At 41.6% G+C, this 18,602-nt stretch overlaps 1 protein-coding gene across 2 annotated transcripts in view; it reads right to left on the bottom strand.

The window, feature by feature from the left end:
* Positions 2,276-18,602, bottom strand: part of CXADR (CXADR, Ig-like cell adhesion molecule) — a 51,562-nt gene continuing 35,235 nt past the window's right edge. For both annotated transcript variants that reach the window (XM_013982543.2, XM_021070833.1), the window contains exons 3-7: positions 14,284-14,488; positions 7,300-7,455; positions 6,045-6,167; positions 5,379-5,517; positions 2,276-3,855 (exon numbers count right to left, since the gene is read on the bottom strand). In XM_013982543.2, the coding sequence (XP_013837997.1) occupies positions 3,591-3,855; positions 5,379-5,517; positions 6,045-6,167; positions 7,300-7,455; positions 14,284-14,488 (888 nt within the window). In that variant the 3' untranslated portion in view covers positions 2,276-3,590. The remainder of the gene's footprint in view (positions 3,856-5,378; positions 5,518-6,044; positions 6,168-7,299; positions 7,456-14,283; positions 14,489-18,602) is intronic.

Below are 18,602 nucleotides of genomic sequence, written 5' to 3'. Positions count from 1 at the left end.
TTTATTTATTATTCTTTCCTACTTCTATTAACATTTATAAGTAGAACCTGTGCTCAGTTATGGACCATTTCAGTGTCAAACGAGTTAAAAAAAAAAAAAATCCAACTACAGAACATGTTGCCTTTATTGAAAGAATAGCCAAAGACATTTGAAATATTAAAACTTACCCAGAACATTTATACTACTAAACACAGGAAATATTATAAAGATATATGTACATATATATATATATAATATATAATTTCACAAGCCACTAAAAAGTTTAAAGTGTGCTAACGTTTTCTACAAACTACTCCTTACAAGACACATCAAAGCATTAACCACAAAAAATATGGACTTTTTCTGTGCACACTAGAATAAGGCATCTGAAAGCCCTAAACACTGTGGAGATGAAGAGAGATTAGAAAAAAAGGTTAAACATTCACAAATAACTTCAAATTTACATGCTGCACACCCACAAAAAGAGACAGAGAATAGTTATTTTAAGAAGCCATACATTACAGAATTTGATCTCCAACATCATGCAATGAGTTTAAAAATATTTAATCAAAAGGTTTACTTGCCCCTTCACTTGCTCCAAATCTCCAGAACTCAATCCTAAAAATTATCTTTTAAATAAAAACCATGTATTAATTCATACCAATAATCTAATTGTGTTTCTTGAATTAACCTCCCCCTAATAGCCACGCTCAGGCTGCGTTTCCATTACAACTCCATGGTAGATTGCCCAAATTTCAAAGAAGTTATTTGCCTGGAATAACTAGCTAGTGTAATCAATAAAGTTTTTTTTTGTTTTTTTTTTTGCATTCTAACAGGGAAATATTGATAAGATTGCCAATAAGAAAAAAGAACACCTGTCATCTACATATTAAAAGCATAGAATTGCATCCTCTATGATATCATTTCTTTTACAGTTTTCCTGCATAACTCAAAAGAATGTGGTGTCGGTGTCAAGTCTCTTAGGTATAAAGTGGAATGGAACAGTTTTACTTTGAAGAGTCAGTGCTGTCCTTGACTGATGTTTGACTCTAATGGAAACGTTTAACAATTTTTTGTTGAACTGCTTGATAATTACCAATAGAAATTCCAGAACAAATATTTGATCTCTAGTTCAAAGTAAATTATTAGGTAGAATTGTCTGGGAAATTACCAGCAGTATCTCACTTTTGGATTAGCTGAAATTTACAACGAGTAGCTGGAGACATAAACCTAAAACTGAAGTCTGTCCTCTAAACCCAACCACATCCAATAGTGTCTTCAGGTCACACAGTGGCTTTTTCCGAGCTTGTTTTTCAGGTTGTAGGTGGTATCGACCTGAACTGGAAGGAAGCACCTCTGGGAGATTCTGATGTCCTTACAGTCAAATCCTAGACTAACTACCAAGTCTAGGGGAGGAAAGCCTTACACATGTCCACTTTTCATAGTAATTTCTACTTAGATTGACAGCATGATCTTCATTATACGAAAATGGGAAATAGGGAGGACCAAAAATGTTTTATTATTAATGTTCGTGATCTTATTTATTCTTAAAATATCTTATAAATTGTATTCATATAAAACAGACTGGGAATCCAGTATTCAAAAATAGTTATTGTTATAAAATCAGAAACACAAAGAGTGTAGGGGATGTCGAAATTGTAGAAACATGACAAGTAACATAATCAGTTAACTTGCATCCAAAGAGAACAGAAAAGAAGAGGCAAGTGTAAGGATAGAAAGGTATCACAGTGATGCATTTTTAGGAACAGTACCTTCACCTCTAAGCACCTTTCAGGTGATAGCTAGCTCATAGGCACCAGAAATTCATCATAAAAACTGAATTACCCAAAAGGCACAGATGAAAATGTTAACACAAGCATAAAAGCAAATTTTATGTAACATTAAAAACCTATTCCAAAAATGTCAAACTATACACTAATTCACTATACATTCAGCTTACGTTTACCATTAAAAAGTGTATACATACTCTGCCTAATCATAAATTCATGCCAACATTAATTTATAATGTAGCATTTACCACCACAGCACCCAAAGAGATGAACAGAAACCAACTCCCTACTGAAATCTAGGGAAAAGGTTTTAGAGCTAATGAAATAATTTATTGCAAACCTTATGTACTATAAAGAAACTGATGGCTCATTCTACTATATGCTATATATCCACGCTTCCTCACAATCTTAAGGGAAATACAATAAATTCACTTTCATCTACTAAGACAGCATTCAATACATTTGGCAGGTAGGAGTATTCCTTTTACGCCTTCTCCTTTCATTTCTTCTTTCCTTTTTTTTTTTTTTTTTAAGATTAAGTCACTTCCACAAAACTAAGACAAACTTTTCAAAGCTCAACTTGATTTTCTGCAACTACACAAGACGTGTTGGCCATACAATAGCAACGGTACATCCTCCCAAGTCTGAAATACAGAACTGATGGAGGACACTTACTAGTTTAGGGTGTATTTCATCATTCTAAGTTTATGAAGACAATATCCTCCAGGAACAGCATTCAAGATGGCAAATTTAAGAGTATATTCCTAGAACATATACTATGCAACACCATCACAAAAACAAAAACCCTCCCCCACCCCAAACCCCCACTAAATCAGGGGTAAATTTTTTTTTTAATTTAGAACCAATAATTAGGGAGTTACAGATATTCTATAACTGTCAGATAATAAATGAGTTATACTTTTTTCTTACTAGAAAAATATAGCCTAAAGTGGAGGGCCAGCATTTGGTTGAGAACTGCAAAACACTACACATCCTTGACAGCAAATCAGGGTTCTGAAGACCTGCACAGGCCTCAAGGCATCAAGACACTCGGCAACAAAGTCCACCCTCACTATTGCACCACTACTACCATCACTACATGTAGCTGACAGCAAATTTTCCAAATGGACCAGACAGATGCTCCTTTATTTTAGCATAAAAAAGGAGCTTACTACGTCCCTGCTGCCCAGAGCAACCTATCAATTAAGCACTTAAGTCATTTCATAGACAAGGTTTATGAATGACTCAGAACGAGTGGTTTCTAGAACACTGTAGTGTTTTCTACTTATTAGAGATACTTTAAACACATTTAGAGTTTTCACTGAAGCAAAAACAAGAACCAACATAAATGTATGTGACTATTTTTGTCATGAATCTTTCTGTACCAATTTGGGGGCAGGGGAATTACAGGGTCATAAATTAATTGAAAAAGGCAACCTAAAAGTAATGGTAGAAACTATAAAGTACCACTTTCAGATGATTCAAGTATCAGCTTGGTATGCATGTAAGTTCACCAATTTCTTTCTTCACCTATGACTTCACACTCAAAGTGCTACATCTGACTGAAGTATTGATACCCAGAACCCTATAAAATCAAGCTCTTAAAGGATATATTACTTAGAAGGTGAATTTGTCCTTAGAACTTTCTTTAATGCCTTTACTATTTCAATATAACTGCACAAAACCTGGAGTTTTTACCGTTTCTGGTGAACTTCTTTTTGATATATTTTGAGGCTGGTAGCAAAATTCAGAACAGAATAGGTGTTGATACTTTGAGAAGAGAAAAGGAACATGGAGAGCACAGATGAAGGTACAGAGGCTCTATACTATGGACCCGTCCTTGCTCTGGGCTGGAATCATCACAGGCACCGCTCCCATCCGGCTGAGATTAGGGGCAGCTACCTTAGCGAGCGGGAGAGTTGGACTCTGAGGAGCGCGTTCAAAGTCTTCGCTTGGTACCTGGTTATACTGAGTCTTGGAATAGCCTTCCATGTTGGAAGGAGACATGGATCCCAGGGACGAGTGGTTGCTGCCGAGGTAGCTTCTGGCAGTGGACGTTCTGCTCTTCGGAGGAGGCACGTCTTCCCTAGAAAGATCACAATACGCGCTCAAAGACCAAGTTTCTAGAAACCTACAATCATGTAAGCTATGAATCATGGGGGGAAAGGAAGATCTTCTATTTAAGCACTAAGCATATAAAAGTGTACGTGAGGAAGTTCCCTGGTGGCTCAGTGGGATCAGGACCCAATATTGTCACTACCATGGCACAGGTTCGATCCCAGGCCCCAGAACATCTGCATGCAATGCGTGAACCACCCCCAGACCCTTGAAAAAAAGAAGGGTGTGTGACACACAAAAAGCAAGCACAATAAGGTGTGATGTTGTGAACTACGTATCTATCTCAAATTTATCATTTACAGAGTTTATACCTTCACACATAATAATGTGATTGTTATAAAAGTACATAGTTCCAGGAGTTCCCATTGTGGCTCAGTGGTTAACGAATCTGACTAAGAACCATGAGGTTTCGGGTTTGATCCCTGGCCTTGCTCAGTGGGTTAAGGATCAGGCATTGCCATGAGCTGTGGTGTAGGTCACAGACGAGGTTCGGATCCCAAGTTGCTGTGGCTGAGGCATAGGCCAGTGGCTGCGACTCCAATTAGACCCCTAGCCTGGGAACCTCCATATGCTGCCGGTGCGGCCCTGGAAAAGGCAAAAAGACAAAAAAAATTAAAAAATTAAAAGTACATAGTTCCATAATGCTGTGTTACAAAGAACAAACCTCAAATGTTTTCATATTCTAGTATCACAGACAAAGATAATCTGGTCAGAGTCATGTAATAACACTTAATAGTCGATAAAGCAACATCTACAGATATTTCTATCAAAAAAAAAAAAAGAACAAGGTAAAATATCTTTTTTATTATGAAAGTTACTCATCTAAGACTTCAGCTGAAAACTTTGAGCAGATTTAAGTTTGAAAAAAGTGAGAATTAGGCATAAGAATTTTCATACCACGCACTGACATGGAATATATATGAGTCACTTCTGGTGCATTTTAAAATACAAATGTCCAGATCCTAGACCCATCAAATGTCAATTTCCTGGGTGTCAGTTTGACCCTCTGTTGTTATTTTTACAAGTTCTATAATCCAATCCAATGTGCATTTCTAGTTAAGATTTACCAGAATCTTAAAATATTTAGAAAAATATTTTAGAATATTTAAAAAAATAATATCACATTACCATAGAATTATTAACTACCCGTGTCACTTGATACAATCAGATTTTTTATTTGAAACCTCAACAATTCATTTTTGAAAATTTCATGCCTGTACTCTAGTGGGAGAAGGCAGAGAGTCTGGAGATAAGCATTTTGCAGTGGTTCTTACAAGTAAGTCTCAAAATGGGGAAGGAGGCACAGTGGAGGTTGGCTAGAGCTGCACATTTGAAATTGAAAGTATAAGCTTTCCAGTACATTAAGGAAAAGAGAAGAAGCTTTCATCCAATTCTCATAGGGGCAAATGCTTCAGATGATTATGAGAACTAACACCTTAAAGACATAATACATTTAGTATACATCAGTCAACTCCTCTGCCACTTAATTACCTGATATCATGATGCACTTCTTTTTCGTATTTTTCTTCTCTGCGCTTTTTATGACAGCAAAACACAATAAGACCAATGAGCACTAGAGCAAGCAAAACTCCTATAACAGCTCCTGCAATTGTTCCAGCTCTATTTGAAGCTAGAATTAAAAAAAGAATGGTTGAAAAAATTTTTCATCTAGTCACATTGCAGGTAATGATACACAATGACAGATTGATTTCATTGAATTTGTCTCTTGATTTAAGAGACAAATCAGTTAGCTTTTTCCGGTCTGAAGGAAAATCCACTAAAACAACTTTCTTCTGAACTGTGTACTCTATTTCAAGGATAAAAACAATAAACCACACTGAAAGATTTTAATACTCACAATCTTAGCTGGCATTTAAGAATTTCTAAATAGCTTATACTTACTTACATTGGCTAAATATAGTACAAGAGTTGATCTGACAACTCTTGCCTTAAGGTCAGTAGAGTAATGAAGGTTTTTATTAATAAAATGTCATACCTTTTTCCTTTCCATGACTTAGACAAGCTAATAACCAAACCACAGAGTGCTCTGCTCAAAGTTAGCACCCCCCTGCCCTTAATACACACTTGCTGATTGTAGCCAAGGAGGCTGTATCAAGATAATGAAACACATCTTCACAACAGTGAACAGACACTTACGAGGAACCACATCCAGGCGAAGCAGGCATTGATCAGAGCCCACTCTGTTTTTCACGGTACAGCTGTATGTCCCAGAGTATTCAGTAGAGGCATTTTTTACAGATATAACAGGTGAAGTCATTTCTATGGGCAGAAAGAGGAGGGTGAGGGAATGAAATCTATTTTTACAGTCACACATTGCTGAGTTTTTAAGCAAACTCCACTTGGTCAATACGTAAAAAACTGAAGCTGGATACAGAGCAAACTCGACAAGGCACAGGCAAGTCTCCAGAATGCAAACAACTGTGCGTCTAGTTCATTCACGTCAAAGCCAAAGTAATCATGACCCCTTCGGCTAGGCACAGTCTCTGCTGAAGCACAGCCACACCGATGACAAAAAATATTCCACAGCACAGAGGCTCTTTAGGGGCAGCAGCAAGATATGCAAAATCTATTTCATCCCTCCAGACAGAAGAAACACATAAAAGAAAGGTAGAAGAGGTCATATGATTTGGCCTCTTGGTTTTGAAAAAATAAACTGAGGTGGGAAGAAATCCTACCTAAGATCAGGGTGAGGAGGGTGGGAGGAGGGTGGAGCATGGTTATCAGTTTGAATAACAGGTCAATTATAACAAGCAGAGGAGTGGTCAGACCTAACCAATTTGGGAGTTCCCACTGTGGCTCAGCAGAAACAAATCTGACTAGGATCCATGAGAACGCAGGTTTGATCCCTGGCCTCACTCAGTGGGTTAAAGATCCAGCGTTGCCATAAGCTGTTGTGTAGGTTGCAGACGCGGCTTGGATCTGGCGTTGCTGCGGCTGTGGTGTAGGCCGGCAGCTAGGCAGCTACGGCTCCAATTCAACCCCTAGCCTGGGAAACCTCCATATGCCGTGGGTGTGCCCAAAAAATAATGGATTTAACCAGTTTGAATCTTTCTGGGTAGCTTCACATAGGTGTTTTGTTTTATAGACATGCCAGGGGTAAATAACCTTATCTTCGACATGAATCCAGGCAAAACACTCAAGATCCAACTCCTGTGGTGACAATGAACTTAAGACAATGAACAGTTTCCATCAATATACCAATTGTAACATCCTCAAGGCTGATCATTATAAAAATATCTCTTCATTAATACCACATGACACTAAGCTGTCATTATGAAACACTAATTCTCATGGAGTACTGATTGCTCTGTCCAGAAAAGGGAAGGTATTTAGGGATTTTAAAATCTACACATACTTGCACAAACCGTTCAAACTGTATAATCAGCAGTACCTGCTAACCACAAGGTGGGCAGCTTCTGTGAATTGGACAATTTCTGCCATTCATATAGTAATGGGAGTGAACCTTCTTTTGGTTCACATTTTAGTTTAAAGTCATTTCCAATTTCTTCTGATCCATCAACATAACATCTTGTACCTGAAGGCTTAACTGAGAAAAGAAAATAAATTACAAATTTATACAAGAGAATGGAATGTACGTTTGTAACAACTAAACACACAGCATGCCGCACAAGCACTGAGTCAGTATCAGGTGGTCCTGGGGTCGGCGGGCACAAGACTGAAAGCCTACAATTGGTTGGCAACATCAGTTTACTCAGCTTTATCCAGCACAAAACAGGCAAGAATGAGCTCAGGCAAGCAGCCACTGCAGGAGGCGGCCAGGCAGCATCTCAGCGCGGCTCTGTGCCCCTCCATTCCGTGGGGCACGACTGAAGAAAGCAAGGATGACTCGGGCTGGGCTACTTCAGACCCGAGGAAGCTTCCCCCTCCACTCCTGACCTATTCCTCTACTTGGACCTTGACACGCAGCGTAGCTCTCAGGGAGCACGTGGCCTTCTGGGCGTGTGCAGTGTCACATCCCTCTGCAACTGTTAACAGTCAGGGGGCTTATGATAAATAATAATGCTGGTAAGAGGGACAAGTCACTTAGTGCAGGAAGGACCAATTAACATTCCACATTTTCAGCAACCCCAAACCATCCAGGGAGCAGAGTTCTAAAGAGGCAGACCTGAGGTTATATTCCAGGTTTCTCTGGGTAACTGTTTAGAGCCACCACCAACCCCACGACCTGCAACCCACCTCGACCCTAGGTTAACACCTTGGCATTTCATTCGCTTTTCCTGACTTGCATTAAGAGATAACATACACACTGTAAAATGAACACATTCTACCCACACAGGCTGATCACTTTCCACACACGCTTGTTAAAGCACCACTCCAACCCTCTCCCAAGCAAGTTCCCTCGTGCTGGCTGCAGCGGCTCCCCCTCCAGTCCTGGTGCCAGACAGCCACTGATCAAATCTCTATTGTTATAGATTAGTTCTTCTTGAGTCATATAAATGGAATAACACAGTGCATGATTTTGCTTCTTTTACTCATTGTAAGGCTTCTAAGATTGCTCCAATTGATCCATGTCATTGTACAGATATCAGTAGTTTGTTCTTTTTTACTGCCGAGTTGTAACCCACTGATTATAACCTAAGTTTGCTGGTTCATGCGTGTATTGATGAACACTGCTGTTCCATTTGGGGGCTACGGCTAAAGCCTAGTAGCTAAGTTGACTGGGAGCAGTGCGTAGTCTGTAAAATTCAGGCTGACCAGTGAGGAAGGCATTGGGGAAGCCGAGGAGTGTCACTGGACCAGGGAGAGGGACTCTGAAGGGTTCCGAGAAGAGTCTGAAAGAGGCAGAGATCAGTTCTGAATCTGAGGCAGGATTCAAAGAAGGGGGGATTACAGTGGGGATGAGGGGCATTTAGCACCCCGAGCCCCTCTGTAAAGATGAGCAGTGCAAAGTGGGTCTGGCAGCTGGAGTGGGAGACAGCAGTACCCAGAGCTGATAATGCTCCAAGACCTTGGAAGAACATTCCCTAGAAAGCCTGTAACTGGCTCAATCCGCATGTCCTCCCAGTCTGATAAATGGCAAGGCTGCTTTTTCCTTCCTTGTTCTGACTTAACTTTCATTCTTTCCAGTCCTAGATGGGCTTTTATTCTTTCACTACGAAGAATGAATGTGAATGGGCTTTACAGTGTTGCACTGTTATGAACACCACTGCTTGAATACTCCTATAAATATTGGTATGGTTTCCTTTGTCACATAAAGTAAGTGGATGTTTAGCTCCCTAAGTGTCAAAACTCTTTTCCAAATCTGGCCGAAAGGGTTTGTCATATCCAGTGCAGCATCTTTAACTAAGGTTGTCAATCATGATCTTATTTCTTCACACATTTCTTGATAATTTGGATTTCTCCCCTTCATCTGTTACTACTGGTACCTTTTTCTTGGTGTGTGTCTTTTTAGGGGCACACCCTCGGCATAAGGAGGTTCCCAGGCTAGGGGTTGTGTAGGAACTATACGCTGGCCTTCACCACGTCTGCGACCCACACCACAGCTCACGGCAACGCTGGATCCTTAACTCACTGAGTGAGTCCAGGGATTGAACCTGCACTGCGTCCTCATGGATACTACTCAGATTCGTTTCCGCTGAGCCACGATGGGAACTCCCACTACTGGTACTTTTTAATAAGGATCAACAGATGGATTCACCTGTGTTGTTGACTTTGCTAAGCAAATCTGTTTCTTTTTAAGATTGATCATATTGCCCTGGAGATTACATTAGTTGGGTTTTAAATCAGTTTTGTACATTATTTCATGCTCTGAGTCTTCAATGAAATGAGCTACATTCTCCATTTCTTCAAACTACCAATAAATCCTTTATTACATAAACTAGCAGTGAGGTATTGAAGCAATGCTTTGGACATCAAACATCTACTGGCGGTACAGCATTCTGACCTTAACCCTCATCTTTTCCACTGAAAATGCCCCTTTCCCATATACCAAAGATATTCCATAATGGGCAGTTACTGAAGGTGGCTGCTCAGGAAACTCAGGGTCCCAGTGAGTTTGAGATTTCAATATATTCCTTCCTCAACAGAACAAGATTTTACCAACACTGGTTCTGAGTGTTGCTTAGGAGTGAGGAGAAAGTGAAAGTCTTTTAAAGGCCAACCTCAACCACTGTAACATGGGGAAGATTAACTCCTGATCCATGGCATTGTGCTGGATTGCAAGAAAGATAAAACCACAAGGGAACACAGATAAAGTCTTCCCATGGAATGTTTCTTTGGTCTGGTGTTCAGGGATACCTGGCCATTGTCCTCAGAGCATTGCCCTCTTGATCTTTAGCAGAGCCACTAAACTGTCCTTCTCAGTTAAGGGTACACGACCATCAACTTGTACTTGGTCGGTGTCCCACCAATTCAATAACGCTCCTTCTCAGTTAAGGGTACACGACCATCAACTTGTACTTGGTCGGTGTCCCACCAATTCAATAACGCTGTGCTCCATACGTACTGCACCATCATCCCTCCACATCAGGGCCTCATTAACAAAGGGACAGGACACCATGGTCCCTCTGACATTAACTGGAGGAGACTCAGGAGACATAAATGCAGGGTGGACCCTAGACTTGATCCCAGCACAAAAGAGCATTAATGGAAAGCTGTGAAATTCAAATTAGGCCTCCAGTTTAGTTAACAGTATTGTCCCAACATTAACTTTTTGGTTTGGGTAATTATACAATGATTTTGCAAAATGTAAACATCAGGAGGAATGAGATAATGGATATACTGTCAAGAATCTTCTGGTAGTTTTGCAACTTGTCTATAGAACTAAAATTATTTCAGAATAAAAAGTGGGGGAAAAAATTGCAATGTTGACCGAGTCACCACACACACTGTTGTCCTGTGTTCTGGGGATGTGGGTGTGGTCTGAGTGCACCCTGAACACCTAGGAAAATTAGCTGCACCCACTCTCCTGTGCAAACAAACCCTGTCTTACACCGAAAGGTCTCAACAACAGGCTTTTTTCACAGGAGGTGCTGGTAATATGTGGCCACCATATTAACCCGATATCAGTTCCCTTTGCTATCCTCACCCCCTTTCATCTTCTTTACTGAGCTGCATGCACATGTACATCTGGTGGAGCTGCAGGAGCACGAGGGGCCCAAGCAATGGAGCAAGTGATAGCAGCACATCACCCCTCACCCCCAGGCAGGTAACAGTCGGTCACCCTGGTCCCCAGATGCATGGCACCCATAGCTCACTGAAAGAGCTTTCATTCCTGTGAACACCACGGTGGCATCTTCAGATTTCCCACAAGCCTATCAAAGTATCAGGCAGGGTCTCTAACGGTGAACCAAGTGAAAGCGCCACTGGACTGCCCCTCAGTCTAGTCCCTAGAGGGCACTTTATTTAATTTTTTCTCCAGATTATCTAAACAGGATTTTCAGAGAAAAAAAAAAAAAGAACAAATTAAGTTTCTGTCCAGCTTAAATTTTCAAGAAAAATTTCTGGTATGTTCTCCAGAATGAGAAACTCATCTGAAAACATGAGAGAGAGACAGAAAGAAATTCTCCTCCAGCTCTCTCCTCAAGACAGCCTCACCAGCTCAGGGTATTAGTCATCCCCACTTCCCTTCAGGAACCACTTCCCCCTCTCTCCCTCCTCTTACCCCTCATCAATCCCTCCCTCCCTCCTTGGTTTGAATTCAGGGCTTGCTTGGCCATGCTGATCCCCCACAGAGCTAACAAAAGGAGTTTACTGTGTCAGTGCTTCCCACACAGGCAGGCTGAGGTGTGAGGTTTAATGTAAAAAGCCTTTCCTTCTGCCCAAACAGTCATGGCTGCTGCCTCAAGTGTGCCTGGCCAGAGGCTGATTCTACAGATCACACTCTCACACACACACACACACCCTGTCTGCACCTCTTCCGGGAGCATGGGCCAACTGCATTCCTCCCAGCGTACCAGCCCCAAACAGGGATTTCATAATAATTAATCCTGATAAACACATATAATCCACTGGTACATCAAGAACCAGTTAAAATTCCATATATACCATAATTCAATGCTTCCGGAGAGTAGTGTTTTAAAAAGATATAGTCAGGGTTATAATTCCATGTATGCCTGGGTCTGGGATAAGAGTTCAGACAAATCATTAAGTTTTACCTGCTTTCACCTTCACGAGAAGAAAGTTGACTCCACGTTGCTGAATGTAGACACAAAAGGCTAGAATTTCTAATGTGCCTTTTCCTGGTTCCTTGCTCAGGTTCACTTGCTTTTGTACCAAAGGAAATATTGTGAATGAGTGCCGCTCAGCTTGGAGTGCCTTTCACCAGGACCCCTTTGGGCACCCCCTCAATCATGTTGTCAGAAGACTGTCATACCAACTAAGATAACCCTTCAAGTTGCCATTGGGGTGCACAAAAAAAAAAAAAAAATCGGCATTCTTGTTCCCAGTATCTACCTGCTCTGATGTTCATTCTTCAGAAGAGAATGACACTTAGAATGAGCCTGGAACCCAACACACTGAACCCCTAATCAGCTGTCTGAAACAGAAGGGGTGAAGTAAAAGCTGATGTGGGGGAGACCTGTCCAGATGAGTTCTCTCCAGGGGTATGGTAGGCAATGCCAGCAATCAGCATTTCCCACATAAAGTGGGTCCCCAAGTATCCCCCAAACCTGACACCTTGGGCCTCAGGGGGATTTACTTGTACAGATCAGTGCTAGACAGCTGTGATCTTCTACACAGTAGCCATGGTAACTCTGGGTAAAGCCTACCACAGTAACACTTTACCAGTGTACTTATGGACAATGCCTTTCAGGGTTTCTCAATCTGCAGGGGTTAAGAGTGCTTGTACATGACCATGGAATCTAGAGAAGGATAATAACCGTGCAGTCTTTGTTTGCAAAGCAGTTCATACTTTTATTTCCTTCTTAACGCTCCTGGAGAGCTACATCCTAGCGACCATCCGTCCAATCGCTTCACTTTAAGGGTGAAAAGCTGTGATGCTAAGGTTTGAGAGCAGCAGATCCTAACCACCAGACCACTGGGGAGCATCAGGAAAGTTAAAAGACTACGAGGGCTAATGGCCTTACCCCAATTCGATATTCCCTCTGCCACATTCCATCTCCTCTGCTCTAAACACTCCAATTATTCACCATAGAAACCTCATTTATTCAATGGGAAATGCAGTATGAAACACCTTAAAGCAGGAGTTCCCATCGTGGCTCAGTGGTTAGTGAACCCGACTAGCACCCATGAGGACATGGGTTCGATCCCTGACCTTGCTTGGTGGGTTGGAGATCGAGTTGCCATGAGCTGCAGTGTAGGTTTCAGATGTGGCTCAGATCCAGCATTGCTGTGGCTCTGGAATAGGCATGCAGCTACAGTTCCGATCAATCCCTAGCCTGGGAACCTCCCTATGCTGCGGGTACACACCCTCCCCCCAAGAAAAGAAAAAACTTAAAGCATATGTAACAATTTTGAACTGAGACAACATAGAGATTTAATAATTATTTTTATATTTCAAAAATGTAGGCTGAAGAGTTCCCATTGTGGCTCAACAAGTTAAGAAAACAACTGGCATCCATGAGGATGTGGGTTCAGATCCCTGGCCTCTCTCAGTGGGTTGAGGATCCAGCATTGCCACAAGCTGCAGTAGGTCACTGATGTGGCTAGGATCTGGAGTTGCTGTGATTGTGGCATAGGCCAGCAGGTGCAGCTCCAATTTGACTGCTAGCCTGGGAACTTCCATAAGCCACAAGTGTGGCTACAGAAAGAAAAAGAAAAAAGAAAAAAAATGTAGGCTGAAGCCCATTTTGAAATGAGGTGGTTCTATTTAATTCTCAGGGAAAACCTGAAGACAATGAGAAATGACTGGATCCCCTAACTCCTGGCTAAGGGTTCTTCTCCCATATCACAGAATGCCTTTATTTCCTTTCAAACTCTTGCATAAATTTCACAAAAGTGGTCACTTATTTTTTCATTTTTTAAATTTCTTTTTGCTTTTTAGGGCCACACTTGTGGCATAGGGAAGTTCCCAAGCTAGGGATTGAATTGGAGCTACAGCTGCCAGCCTACACCACAGCCACAGCAACAACTGATCCGAGCCGCGTCTGTGACCTACACCACCGCTCACGGCAATGCCAGATCCTTAACCCACTGATCGAGGCCAGGGATCAAACCCACAGCCTCATGGTTCCTAGCCAGATTTGTTTCCACCATGCCACGACGGTCACTTATTTTTTCCTACTCCCCAAATTTGCTACCTTTATATTTTATCCTATTTGAAGACATTGGAATTAACATCAAATGTTTACAATAATTCTTCTAAAAAACTAAGCTTTGTCTCACATAAATGTCACTACTATGGTACTGTGACCACTCACCCAATTAACAAGAAACGTTAACACAAATAACTTACGAAGAACTGTCAGCTGAATCTTCTTATTTCCAACACCAGGAGCCTTTTTCACTTTGCACTGATATGTGCCAATATCTGACAACTGTAGATTTGTTACATTTATTGATGCATCACCAGATTTGAGATCATTACTTGTAAAATGTACTCGTCCTTTCAGATCTTGGTAGTAGTCGTCATAAATTTTGTCTCCAGAATATAAAATAATCTGAAAGAAAACCAAAATAAGATAAGGAAAAAACAAACAAGCAAGAGCCCCTCATTAAAGGAGCTCTGAATACACCACGGTACTGTGTGGAAACAAATCTGACTAGTATTCATGAGGACACAGGTTCGATTCCTGGCCTCATTCAGTGGGTTAAGGATCTGGCATTACCATGAGCTGTGGTGTAGGCCACCAGCCTCAGCCCCAATTCACCCCCTAGCCTGGGAACCTCCACATGTCATGGGTGCAAGCCCTAAAAAGACAAAAAAAAGAAAATGGAAAGAGACTAGTATGATCCATAAGTATGGTCACACACTGTCAGTTTAAATGGCAAAACTAAGACTCCCATGATTTAAGTAATACAGCCCTCCAGCAGAGAGCCATTTGGTGAGATTGGACGGAGCATGGATTTGTGAATTCTTAGACAACACTCTATTTCTCAGCTGCCTCAGAGGATGCAGTATGTCATTCAATCACATAAAATCAGGTACAAACCACCACAACTCTCCAGAAAGGGCTTATGCTAATGAACCTGTAGAATTGAAACATACACACACACACACAGAGACAACAGGGGTTTTATGTGGCTCACTGGGTTAAGGATCCAATGTTGTCGCCGCAACAGCCTGGGTTGTTGCTATAGCATGGGTTCAATCCCTGGCCTGGGAACTTCCGAGGTCAAAAAAATAAATATTTCTAAGAAGACAGTATTTTTGTCTTAATATACTAAGTTGAGGGCACTTAATGTTCTAGACTCTGACAGATAAAATCATAAACCTGTTTAGATATGTGTGCCCAGCCAGGTTAACAAAACCCTTCGATTAACATTTGCTTACTAAGAACAAAGACCCTTCCTAACTCCAGAGTTTGCCGAACCACCGTTACAGGCTTTGATGGAAGTAACTAAAGACTAGATTTAGAGAAGAATTCTGTTAAACTTGACTCAGAAAAGTTAATCATCTCCAACTATGACTAATACTGATTTAACACATTTAATGATTTTTCATTCATTAATGAAATCCTCCCTTCTAGTCATCTGAGAGCCAAAGGGCAAAGAGTACTAGTACCAAACTCAAATAATAATCAGAAAACCCAACCACAGCCAACATCCTGGAAATAATCTTTTATCTGAGATGTTTATTATGAACCGTAAGATCAGAATCAGTGCCATCTGTAGGAATTTCTCCAGGGCATGGACTCAGGTTCTCCTATTACCACCTCCCCTATGTGCTGACCCACGCCTAATTCACTACAGACTCTTTACTTACACATTGAAAGTGCCTGCACTGAGGAAGCACTCAATACTAGTTTGCTACGTAAATAAAAGAAGCAGTTGAAGGGTCCACAGCTGACTTACTCTGTAAACACAAGCCATCACTTTATTTGCTCCATTTTCTCCCCACACTCGCTTGTCAACAGCAACACTGAAAACTCCTCAAATGAGACTGTGTCTCCTCCTCTGTATTAAACTATGGGCTCCCTTGTGGCAAAAAGCCAAAGTTCAATCCATTGTGCTTTCAATCCCTCGTTTTGCCACATATACACTTTAGTCATCTTTCAAGGAGGGCCTGACAAATGTGTCCCCACAGCCAGCCATTTTTGTAAACTATCTTAGTATTTTCCCATGAAAACAATCTTATAAACAGAAATTAGGAAATGGGGAAGTAACATTTACTAGGCAATTCTGAGTGCACATTTAACCTTTAACCTGAGGAAAGCAGTGGCTGTCACAGATCAGCTCTCCCAGAATCACACAGCTGAGATGCAAACCAGATCCGTTTGGCCTGGCACTATATGCTGACTTTACAAACATTGCTGTAGGATTACAGGCTTGCAAAACGTCGATGCATACAATAATTCAGAGAATTCTTATCCAAATCCTGACAGGTACGTGTACTTGTTCCTGTTTTACACATGAGGGAACAGAAGCTTATGAAACACGGAAGGCAGTACACGATAGTGCAAAGACCCCCCCAGTTTGTCTGTTGCCAGCTGGGCGTGTTCCTTCACATCCATAAGCCTCAATTTCCTCCTCCTCACATGTATGATTCTCATTCTGGGGTGTTTCAAGGCTTAAATAAGTATATGTAGTTAAAGTATGTAAACCACCACCCAGCATACAGTAAATGAACAGTACATGGTAGCTGTCTGCTGACGAAAGGGACCACACAGGGAATGAGGATGGAAATCCCTCCAGCCCAGTCCCCCACTGCACTGCCTGCTTCCTTAAAAATATCGAAATAAAGATTTAGCTAGCACTATAATAATGTAGCCGAAATTCGATATAAGCTCCTCTTCTGTATCAATCTCTCCCTAACCCTTCTTTTAGTCTTGTTTTACTGTGTTTTAGGTTAGAGTTTAGGTTTTTAACCCAGAAATGGACACTTAAGCCCAATTCATGATTTCACACTCATCTCATATGTCCTGTAAGCAGCAAGACTCAGCCTCCCACTCAGCGCAGAGGTCCTTGGGTTCTCCTTCCATGAATGGAAGCATGAGGCTACAGGGCACACTGTACTTCTTGATCCCAAGAGACACCTTGTCACAGGGCTTCATCCATGAGTCCTAAGCCAGAAGTGCTTAAGACCCTGCTTTCCATTCATGCATCTTAATCATGGAACCAGAGTCCTGGACTCTAAAGGGGGATGGGCACTGATGGGCCAGGGAGTGAGGGGTGGGCAGGACCTGAGCTAGAAGCCTGGCACTGCTTCTTCACTGGAATGAGGAGCAAGATGGGAGTGGACAGGGTATCTGGGCTGAGTAGATAGGATGAGTCAGGCTCAATTTATTCTGCTTAGGGGGAGAGAAGGAAGTTCTAGTACCAGACTCAAGACAGGTACATTCTTGGAGGGAGTGGCCCCCATCATTTACAGCTTGGGAAAGCACCTTAAATTTTTCCATCAAATACATCATGCAGAGACTGCCTGTATTTGCCAAAAAGTTAAGTACCTAGCTGCACTGAGACAGTCATCCCTTCTTTAATATGGACCGTAAGTAAAAATAAAATTTCCCTTCCATATAGATTTATTATAATATTCCCCTCCAAATGTTTGAACTCGTTTTTCTCTCCTTGGCCTAATATAATTTACTAATTAACATTGGTTTTTTTTTTTTTTGGTCTTTTTGTCTTTTCTAGGGCCGCACCTGTGGCACATGGAGATTCCCAGGCTAGGGGTCCAACTGCAGCTGTAGATGCTGGTCTATGCCACAGCCACAGCAATGTGGGATCCGAGCCGTGTCTCCAACCCACACTACAGCTCATGGCAGAGCCAGATCCTTAACCCACTGAGCAAGGCCAGGGATTGAACCCGCAACCTCATGGTTCCTAGTCGGACTTCGTTAACCCCTGAGCCATGATGGGAACTCCAACATTGATTGTTTTTTAATCAAATATGTCAGATGAATCTAATATGAAGCATTCTAAATTAAGTTAAATATTCTGGTACCATTAAAAGGTAAAGTGCAGAGTTCCTGCTGGGCACAGTGTGTTAAGAATCTGACTTGGGTTCCCAATTTGATCCCTGGCCTGGCACAGTGGTTGCCCGAGCTGAGAGACACAGGTCGATCCCTGACCCAGGAACTTTCATATGCCATCGGTGCCACAAGAAGAAAAAGAAAAAGGCAAAGTGTGAAGTACATATTTGGAGATGAGGTTGAAACCATGCCCCATAGGGTTAACAAAAAACTGGTTACAACAAAAAGTCTTTGAGCTTGTCTTACAGAAGCACATATAACAGCTTGTTAAGTAAAATGCCTCTACTTGTACCCTGCCTTCACTGACCAAGTTTGCCTTAATTATTTTTGACTCCTGTCCAGTTTAAGCTAGCTAAGTTGGGACCACTGACCTTAAAACTGAGTCTAGGCAGGTGTCCAGTGAATGACCTTTTGATGTCAGTGGGCTGAAAACTCCACCCTCAGATCATGCTAAGTGCCTCCATTTCTGAACATGCATCTCATTAAAAAGCATGGAACTCAGACCACCAGGGGAACTCCCCAAATATTTTCAATCCCTGTGCACAGCAATTACTTCGCCTTTCCCCATGCCTAAGACCACCTGCTTCTTTATTTCCTAAGTATCTCAAGCCCTAGTCCCAGGGGAGGCAGATGTGAGATCTGT

This window comes from Sus scrofa, chromosome 13 (genome assembly GCF_000003025.6).
Source record: "Sus scrofa isolate TJ Tabasco breed Duroc chromosome 13, Sscrofa11.1, whole genome shotgun sequence".
Taxonomy (NCBI): Eukaryota; Metazoa; Chordata; class Mammalia; order Artiodactyla; family Suidae; genus Sus; species Sus scrofa.
Note: the sequence above shows the minus strand (reverse complement) of the source record. Positions and strands in the feature narration are given on the sequence as shown.